Genomic DNA, 10,234 nt, shown 5'->3' on the forward strand with positions numbered 1-10,234 from the left:
TTTTATTTTGTCCTCTCCTTGTCGCCAGTGAGGTTGGGCACCTTTTTGTAGATTTAGCAGCTGCTCCAGTGATCTGTTTTGGGAAGGGCCTGTTCAAGGTGCCTTTTAGTTTTCCGTTCTCTCTTTCTTACTGACTTGTACGAGTTCCTTACATAATTTGGATGCGTGCCATTCTCTCAGTTTGGCTTGTATTTTGACTCTCACCGATGTCTTTAGACATTTTATGTGCGTATGGATGTATGTAATCTCTACACCCAACATGGGGTTCAAACTCATGACCCCAAGACCAAGAGTCACATGCTCCCCTGAACAGCCAATCAGGCACCCCTAGAATTTCTTATTTTTAACCGAGCAAATGCACCGCCTGGCTTCTTGCTGCCCCTCCAGGAGTAGTTCAGATGTTTCTAGAGGAAATCTGGGCTGACTCCGGTGCATCTCTGCACAGTAGTTCTTCACTGTTGTGTTTCGTCCCTGTTGCTTTCAAATAGGTGTTTCTTACCTGTCACGTTTAAAAATCTTGGTTTGATTTAGTGGTTTCATCTACCTGATCCCCGTGCCTTGTGTTTTAGTTCAGCATATTGTTGCTGGACCTGGCGGTTGGTACTGAACTTATTTATTCCAGTGCTCGCTCTGTTTTCCCAGCCCCGGTCATTCACAGCTGTCCTTTCCCCCGTTTGAAATGCCAGCAATAGGCTCAAAATTCTTATATGTCCTTGGATCTCTTTTTTTATTTTCTCCTAGGATTTTGAAAATGAGGAACAAAAGCGAAAATTTCTTGGTTAAAAACTAAAACTACAAGGAAAGGAAATCTATTAATTACTTTTGAATATTATGATTTTACTTATTTTGCTTTTTTAGGCATTGTTAAGAACTATTTTACTTTTTATTTTATTAACTTTTTTTAATGTTTTTATTTATTTGTGAGAGAGAGAGAGTGAGCGAGCGAGCGAGCAGGGGAGGGTCAGAGAGAGAGACACACAATCCGAAGACAGGCTCCAGGCTCTGAGCCGTCAGCACAGAGCCCGATGTGGGGCTCGAACCCACCGACCATGAGATCATGACCTGAGCCGAAGCTGGACCCTCAACTGAGACTAACCCCAGGTGCCCCAAGAAACATTTTATACCACTGTATAATCAGTGTCTGAGCCTGCGGACTGGCTCAGACCTATCATTTTGAAGCATGTTTGTTACACAGTTACTGGTGCTGCATACATGCAGGAGCCTAGGGTTTAACATCCTCTAAGCTAGTCTTGTTTAAAATAGTTCTCTTAGAATAAATGCGGCCTTCTTCTTGTTTCATAGTTCATCTTGAGGAATGTGAACTAACCAAACAGCTGCATCCAAAGGAAAATGATTTGGTGTATTTGGTTCTCGACACACAAAATGGAGAGAAGAGGAACCCACAGAGAAACCGCGAGCCGGATTTCCACCAGTATCACTGCGGTTACGTTCACAGGTTCCGCCGCACTTCCGTCAGTAAGTACACGAGGAGGCCGTGCAGACGCCTGTCAGCCAGCGGCGCCTCCGTCGATTCCCCGTGGAGACGTGCCCCGCCGGCTGCGTGCTTGTGACGCGCGTAACAGACGTGGGTTTGCTGAGTGATTACTTGCCATTCGGGGTCGTTTTTTAGTTTTTCTAGAGTCATCTGGGAAGGGCCCAGCGTTTAACTGCTCTAGACTTATGATTTAAGAGCTTTCTTTTGTAACGTCCTCTCTTTCTGGTACGTTCCTTCATCCATCATTGGGATTATTATTAAACAGTGAGCAGACCACCTGTCTTTTATATCTTCAGTCACATTCCAGCCTTGGTCTTATGGCTCATTATCCAGGAGAAGACCAAACGCGTACGTGGTTGTAAGGCAGCTGGAGGGCTTTGCTGTTCCCATCACTCACGTCCCTCGTGTCGTAGGGACTTTGCTTGCGGGAGGAACAGAACAGAAGTAATGTTAGGTTGGTAGAGCAGGACCTACTGTGTGCCGGGCCCCATGCCTCGTCCTTCCTGCGCACATTTGTCGACTTCCCCGGGGCCTGGCAAAGCAGTCGGGATTCTGTACTCCCGCCGCCGGGACGTGAGGGCTCGGGGATGTGGTGTGACTTCTCCGGGGTCATTCTCACCGTTAAGGGGTAGGCCCAGAGGAGAAGCCCGCGTCCGTTGGACTGCAAGGTCGTCCCCGTTCTCTGGCGCCTGGCAAGCAGCCTTTTTAACATTGCCGCTTTCCCAGTCTCGCTGTGCCAAGAGAACATGATTTCACTATCCCTTCATTCACCTTTTCCCATCAGATCTTAGCACGCGCTCGGCGCTCAGCGTCCCGCTGCGCTGTGACGGGCGCCCCGCACAGTCCTCCCTCGGAGCGCAGCGAGGGGAGCAGCGGCGGGGGGCGGGGCTTGCTCCGGGCTTTGACTCTCAGGAGTGAGGGCGGCCGCAGAGTCTCCTTGCAGACTCCTCCAGCGCCCAGCGATCTGACATCTCCCTGTGCAAATCTGTCAGACAAAAGACCGGACGAGACGCTTGATTTTCTGCCTCACCTCCACTCTTTTCTTCCATCTCAGTAAGTGGGAGGCTTAGTTTTTTGGTGGCTCAGGCCCGAAACCTCAGTCATCCTGGACCCTTTCTTCCTCTCACACCCTCCATGTAGTCCATCAGCAAATACTCCTCCTTCCCAAGAGTCTGGAAGCCACAGCCCACCTCTGCTGCTCCGTCCGGGTCCACACGACCCTTAGCTTTTACCTAGGTTTCCGGGGGGGCCTTTAGCTTCTGTGCTTTTCCCGTGGCATTTTATCCTTATTCTGCCAGGAAAGGGAGTCTTCTCGTGTGGGAGCCCGAGCACCTCGCTTGCCAGCACAGAGCTGTCCGGTGGCTCTCGGCCTGACCCGGGATAGGTCCGGAGCCAGAGCCGTGGCCCGCGCAGCCGTCCGAAACAGCCCTGCTTTACTCTTGGACTCTTGCGGCCCGCCGCCCCTGCTCCTCCTTCCAGCCGTGCTAGGCTTCTCCCCATTCTCGAGATTCTCCAGGCCCGGCTCTGCTTCTTGGGCCTTACGGTTGCCGATTCTTGGCCGGTGGCTCCCTTCCCCCACAGAAGGCCGTGGCATACTCTTCCTTTCAAGGTGCTGCTCACACACCATCTCACCTGGAAGCCTTCCCCCACTCTCCCGTCTGCAGTGACGCCTCCCTGACACCCCGTCACTGGTCTGTCCCTTCTCTGCAGGACGTGTTTGTTTGGTTACCTGTGTCTCTTCTAGAACGTCAGCCTCCTGAGGACAGAAGCATTGCCTGGTTCTCAGGAGGCAGTCAGTAAACCTGTGAGGGAGTAACTTAAATAATCCCCCCTCCAGAACAACACGAGCCATAAAGTATGTTCTTCTGAATAACCTTTGTAGCTGGGCAGCACCACTCACTGGCCACTGAAATTGCTTTTTCTCCTTCTTGACACTAGTGCGTAATGGGAAGTCTGAGTGTTCCCTTTCCATCCAGACTCAAGATAACTTGGTGCTCAATTTAAACCAACTCGTGAAATGCACTGTCATCAATTCTCTGGTAACTACACAAAGGAAATTGAAAGCCATGTCTTTGCTGAGTGGACGGAACCAACTGGCTAGAGCTGTTCTGAATCCAAACCCCATGGACTTCTGTACGAAAGATTTACTAACTACAACGTCCGAGAGAATCGTGAGTGGCGATGGCCTAGTAAGAGCGGAGGGTCAGAAAATTGCATGTCAGAGCGTCAGAGCGGCGCGGTTTCTTCTGCTGCATATTCCTGTTGTTGTGACCAAGACCTCCCTCCGTGCGAGCACAGTGACATTGTGCTTATTTAATTTTCTTTAATGTGGCAAAACGTGTGCTACGTTATTCAGCTTACCTCTGGGAAAAGGCATAGTACGATAAAGGATTGAAATCGTGCTCCCAGACCGGCGTTCCGATGCTAGACGAGCGTCCTAGGTGACTGTTAGGCGGCCACAGTTCGGAAGCAGGAGCAGGGTAATAGAGCTGACTTGGCTCCTGAATGACGGGTGGAGGATTGACGGGTCTTGCTGCAGGCGCACGGACCGTGTGGCCGCTTTGCACAAGCGCGTATTTTCTCCCCGTGTGCGCTGTGCGTTGGTGGCAGGAGATGCAGCACGGAGGGGGGCCAGGGAAAGGCAGCGGTGTGAGGGCCTTCCTGTGCAGGGTCCCGTTCCCTTCCTGCCCTCCGGGGGATCCCATGTCCTGGATGACTCAGGCGGGGGCTCGGGGAGCTTAGGGGTCTGGAGACCTCGCTTGTGAGCGAAACTGGCTTTTCGACCTCGATCTGACCCAAAATCCATGCTCTGTCCCTACAGCGCTTGGGTCAGGACAGGGGGTCTTGGAATGGTTTTTTTTTTTTTTTTTTGCCATGTAAGGAAGGAATTAACCGAAATGGGAAGGACCAAAGAGTAAATAGGAGGAGAGTATAGAACAATTTGTCGAGATCATCTTTGTAAGAATCCCAAATAAAAATACTGTCGCAGTGCGTGTAGATGGGCGGGAGCCTGTGGGTGCTCCTGACTCTCTCTACTGTAGTGAAAGGGGTTCTTTGTGTATTTCTTAAATTTTATTATTATTATGTTTTTAATGTTATTTATTTCTGAGAGAGAGTGTGAATAGGGGAGGGGTAGAGAGAGAGGAAGACACAGAATCTGAAGCAGGCTCCAGGCTCTGAGCTGTCAGCACAGAGCCCGACGTGAGATCATGACCTGAGCTGAGGTCGGATGCTCTACTGACTGAGTGCCCCCCGCAGGCACCCCAAAAATGGTTCTTTAAGGAGGAACCAAAGCTTCTGTCTGATAAAAATTAGAAGACATTCAAATGGAGGTTTTCTCTCATCTTCCTCTCCCATGCCACTCCGTGAAGAGCAACTCACTCTCACCCCTGTCCTTTGCACAGATTGCCTACCTGAGAGACTTCAATGAAGACCAGAAGAAAGCGATAGAAACTGCGTACGCCATGGTCAAGCACTCCCCGTCCGTCGCCAAGATCTGCTTGATTAATGGACCACCAGGGACCGGAAAGTCAAAGACTATCGTTGGCCTCCTGTACCGCCTGCTGACAGAGGTAGAGTGTGAGGCGCCGGTGCCATTAGCGGGCGCGTCGCTGCCCTTGAGTTAGCAGACACGGGCAAAGCGCTGCGCCGTGTGGATCTTTCCAGCACTGTGTGGAACTCCGCCAGAGAGCAAGGGAGCAGAAGGAGAGGCAGTTATAAGTAACTTCTCGTGACTTCGTGTCCGTGTCCTGTGTGACACCAATCGGAAGGGCTGGGATGGTGGCTTCTGGCCTTATTGGGGGTCATGTCTGAGGCAGAGCAGCTGCGTGGCATGTACCCTGGGCCACGCGGCTGGACTGAGCACAGAGCCCCAGAAGTGCTAGTGAGGGGAGGCTCACAGAAACTATGATAAAATGTTAGGCTTAGAGGTAATTTTAACGTCCAGGTAAGATGTAGGTGCTATTATGTATTTCTAACTGTTTAAAGGGGGGAACTTGGAGGTGTATGTGGACATAGAGAAAAACTGGAAAAGTCTGTAACAGAGCTCATCGTATTTCTTGCTGTCTGTCTGTTCGGCGTGTGTGTATCAAACCTCAGAACCAGAGGAGGGGGCATTCCGATGAAAACTCCAATGCCAAAATCAAACAGAACCGAGTCCTTGTGTGTGCACCTTCCAACGCGGCTGTTGACGAACTTATGAAGAAAATCATCCTCGAATTTAAAGATAAATGTAAAGACAAGAAGAATCCTATGGGTATGATACTTCTATGGACTTCTAATTTGTTTTTGCTTTCGTTTTTGTTGTTGAGCGTGGGCAGTTTTGAGCTCCGGTAACGACTTCTGCTCGGGGCAGTGGCCCGTGTGCGCACACTGATTCATCGAGCAGAGGTCAGTGAGCGTGAGCTCTGTGCCACGGCGCCGTGCCGAGTGCTGAGCCTTCAGCGGGGAGGCCTTCCGGGAGTCAGCAGTGGGGAAGCGGGTCAGTGGGCGGTTGGAGCACAGCGCCGTCGGTGCCGGAAGAGCAGTGCAGCGTGGAGACCTGCAGACATCTTAGAGCGGCCCTCGGTGTAGTCGCGGGGGGCCAGGGAAGCCTTCTGGGGACGGGCCATCTGAGGTGAGACCGGCAGAGCAGTCCGGAGTTAGCCGTGGGGACGGGTGCGGGGGTGCGGGGAGCCCCGGGAGTCACACCCGAGGCGAGAGGGCCTCGCACGCAGCATAGCTTAGACCACAGTTAGCTCCACGCACGTGAGGTCTGGGGACTTGGTCACTGTACTGTCCCCAGTGCCAGCTGGGTGCTGAGGGAGGCACTGTCTCGTGAAACCAGGTACACTGAGGAGGTGTGTGTGGTGTACGGGTTTGATGTCAAGCGTGCTTCACAGGAGAGGTCAAGGTCGAGAGTTTATAGAAGCGCCGGTCTGAGCGTAGAAACACCATGAAGTGAGTATGTTGGCTTGAAGGATTTGCGCATCTTCAGTTTTGTAGGTGGTGCCAGATTCTTCTCCGAAGGGGGGTAGCAGTGGACGCAGCCGGGAGCACGTGCGGTGCTGTCGTTTCGCCACGCCCCCCTTCCCTGACCCGCCGCGCGAGGGTGGCACCATCCGGCGTGTGGGGACAGGGCAGCAGGGCCGGGACCAGGCAGCAGTTTGGGCTTCTTTAGAACATGAAGTCTTCTGGCCGCAGCAGAGAACTGTGTTCTTTCACGTTGTCGCTCCTTCCAGCCGCCCTGGGCGTCCTTATAGTCATGCCTTGCACAGCTTTGCCGGCAAGTATGGTGTCGGTTTCTGGGTGTCGGTGTTCACCTTTACGGGGGGGAAAAGGCGTTTTCCCTTATTTACTTTCTCTCGAGAAGGACTGTCGGAGTTCATTGCATGCGTTTTTCTTGTTGCATCTGTTGAAATGATAATGAAGCCATTTTCTTTATTATTGTGGTAAATTACAATGTTTTTCTAATGTTAAAATATCTTTGGTTCCTAGAATAAGGCCAACTTGGCCATGTATTACTATTTTTTAGCATGTTGCTAGATTTAAGATTTTAGAGTTGAACTCATCAGTGAGGCTGCCATGTGACTTTTCTTTGTCATATCTTTGGCTGGTTTTAGTTACACTGACCTTAAAAATGGAATTGGGGAGAATTTTTCTGTTTATTCTTTAGAATGTTTTGTATACAAAGGAGATTATTCCTTGAAGATTGATCTGTTTGTAGTGTTTGTTTATTGCCTTTTTTTTTTGACAGATGGGTAAGCTTCAATATGTTGTCTGAACGCCCTTAACTGTTATATATCTATTCAGGATTTCTCTCTCTCTCTATATATATATATATTTTTTTAAATATTTGTTTATATTTAAGAGAGAAAGGGACAGAGTGTCAGTGGGGAGGGGCAGAGAGAGAAGGACACAGAATCTGCAGCAGGCTCCAGGCTCCGAGCTGTCAGCACAGAGCCTGATGCGGGGCTCGAACCCACGAACCGTGAGATCCTGACCTGAGCTGAAGTCAGACGCTTAACTCACTGAGCCCCCCAGGCACCCCAGGGTTTCTCTATTTTCACTGAATTTGGCTAAGTCATATTTTTCAAGAAAAATTTATACTTCCTCTTAGGTCGTTTAAAATATATTGGCATAAAGTTGATCATTATAGTTGAATTTAGAAATCTCAGCTGCACTTTGATTGGGTCACCTTCGTCACTTCCTGTTTCGTGTATTTGGTCTCTCCGTCTGCACATGGCACGGGCAGGCCTGTGGCCGGGGGGTCCTGGGGGAGAGTTTAGTATTCCCAGCGAAACCCGCTCACTTCTGTTTCTTCCTCCCATCTCCCCCTGGCCCTTTTCCTCTCTAGTGGCTTTAAACCCCAAGCCTCCAGGGTAAAATTTCTGTATCTTCACTGGAATGGTACTTTTGCCAACATAGACATTTGGCAGCCTCTCTGTAGAACTTAAGATTTTTACATCTCTGTATGTTATCGATGTAGCGTCACAAACAAATCCCAAGTACAGCCCCGGTGCATCCTGTCCGCTCGGGCACGCCGCAGCAGCCCAGGGTCTTTGAGCTCTGGTTTCAAGCTTGCTTGTTGTTTCTGGCCCCTGGGAATTTGTCTCCCACCTCTGTGGGCTCGCCCTGCAGTTCAAAGGTGTGTTATAATTTACGGAGCATTTCTAGGTATTTGTCATGGGTGAGTTTCCAGGTAATTTCATCCACCTTTCTCACGGAAACACAAGAAAGTTAGCAGTTTTGAGACCCTCAAGTAAATGTTAGAGAAGAGGGCTTCACTTTTAGAAGAATGAGCTGAACTGGGAACAAAAGTATGTTCTAGACATGGTTTAATGACTCATTCATTCACTCAACTTCTCCTTCCTGTCCTCACCCTGCCGGCCACTGTTGGAGCCAGTGACCAGAACAAAACCTGTTCACTGGCAGGAGATTAACAATAAACAAGTAAGTGTGTGGTGCGTCTGGGCAGATAAGTGCTGACAAACTGCCCGATCGCTGTCACTTAGCCCAGTGGTGGAGTGGGCGAGATGTGCAGGCTAAATAATACATAAACTGTGGTAACTTAAAATAAAAGTGTGGTTAATAGCAAGCCATTTAAATGACGTCTGGAATGGCCTGCTCCAGAATTGCCAGCATCTTGCGTCCCTTTGCGTCTGGAGCAGCGGTGTGAGGTGGAGTTGAGTTCCAGGAGCGTTGTTCTGAGTATTCAGCAGAGAAGGACTTGTGCGATTCTGTCTTGGAAGTTCAAATATGTGTTAATATCTGAAAGTCTTCATACATCTGAGACACCCTGTGGTTAAGAAACCCATCTTACTTGGGGCACCTGGTGGGGCTCAGTCGGTTAAGTGTCCAACTTCGGCTCAGGTCATGATCTTGCGGTTGGTGAGTTCAAGCCCCGCATTGGACTCTGTGCTGACAGCTCAGACAGAGCCTGGAGCTGCTTCGGATTCTGTGTCTCCCTCTCTCTCTTCCCCTTCCCAACTCGTGCTCTGTCTCTCTCTGTCTCTCAAAAATAAATAAGTGTTAAAAAAATTTTTTTAAAGATCTATCTTATGTTAGCTCGCCTTTCCCCTAATGCATTTTACTGTGGAGTGCACTGTGGAATGTACAGAACGTAATTTGAGAAGCGCTAGTATAACTGAATCTCAAGTTTGTAATGTCCTGTTTATGCGGCCTCCGGAGCTTTTATGAGGTAGAAATGGCAAGTACTCGCCTTGCAGGACGGTTACCGTGAAGCTTATCTAACGTGTGTGAATCCGCTCGGGTTCCTGCGGGTGTCCAGCTGATTGACAGCTAACCCTAGCTCCCTTCTCTGAGTGTCATATGCTCGCCTAGAAATAGATACTATGGGGCTGCCTGGGGGGCTCAGTTGGTTAAGCATCCAGCTCTCGGTTTCACCTCAGGCCATGATCACACAGGTTCGTGAGTTCAAGTCCTGCATCGGGCTCTGTGCAGACAGTGCAGAGCCTGTTTGGGATTCTTTCCTCCCTCTCTCTCTGCCTGTCCCATGCTCATGATGTCTCTGTCTCTCTCTAAATAAACTTACTTAAAGAAAAGAAATAGATATTATGTACAGAGATTGGCAATGTCCTTATTATTCTGAATGTATGATTTTTTTTTTATCAACAGGAAACTGTGGAGATATAAATTTAGTACGTCTGGGTCCAGAAAAGTCCATTAATAATGAGGTCCTAAGGTTTAGTTTGGACAGCCAAGTTAACCACAGAATGAGTAAGTACTAACTGAGGCACATACTAATGTTAATTTCTGTTTCTTTTTGTATGATAGTAATGTCTTGGGCATGACAGGTAATTTGGAGACACTTGAAATAGAGTACATCAGTACATCAAGAACTAGTTTTTCTCATTGCGTATGCGTGTGTGTGTGTGTGTGTGTGTGTGTGTGTGTGTGTGTGAGAGAGAGAGAGAGAATTAGGTTATCATTCTTAATTTTTTTTTTTTTTTTTTAAGAAAAAGACTTACCGTCTCACGTTCAGGAGATGCATAGAAGAAAGGAATTTCTAGATCACCAACTAGATGAGCTTTCCCGCCAGCGGGCTCTGTGCCGAGGTGGAAAGGAAATGCAGGTATCGCAGCATTTCTGGGTTTAGAGTCATTGTGTTCTCCCTGGAATTCATGTTTATAGTGGTGTCTCTGGTACTTTGTATTCTTTGCAACCTTTCCCTTATAGAGTCCCTCTTAGGATTTCCTGTAGGGCTGGTTTGGTGGTGGTCATGAATTCTCTCAGTTTTTG

General features: G+C 49.2%; 1 protein-coding gene across 1 annotated transcript in view; it reads left to right on the plus strand.

Moving 5' to 3' along the window:
• The window catches only part of SETX (senataxin), a 58,684-nt gene that overhangs the window by 30,997 nt on the left and 17,453 nt on the right, over positions 1–10,234 (plus strand). The window contains exons 10-15 of the mRNA XM_029921052.1: positions 1,303–1,476; positions 3,434–3,666; positions 4,900–5,067; positions 5,594–5,750; positions 9,611–9,712; positions 9,952–10,067. Of these exons, the coding sequence (XP_029776912.1) occupies positions 1,303–1,476; positions 3,434–3,666; positions 4,900–5,067; positions 5,594–5,750; positions 9,611–9,712; positions 9,952–10,067 (950 nt within the window). The remainder of the gene's footprint in view (positions 1–1,302; positions 1,477–3,433; positions 3,667–4,899; positions 5,068–5,593; positions 5,751–9,610; positions 9,713–9,951; positions 10,068–10,234) is intronic.

The sequence above is a fragment of the Suricata suricatta genome, chromosome 13 (genome assembly GCF_006229205.1).
Source record: "Suricata suricatta isolate VVHF042 chromosome 13, meerkat_22Aug2017_6uvM2_HiC, whole genome shotgun sequence".
In the NCBI taxonomy this organism is placed as follows: Eukaryota; Metazoa; Chordata; class Mammalia; order Carnivora; family Herpestidae; genus Suricata; species Suricata suricatta.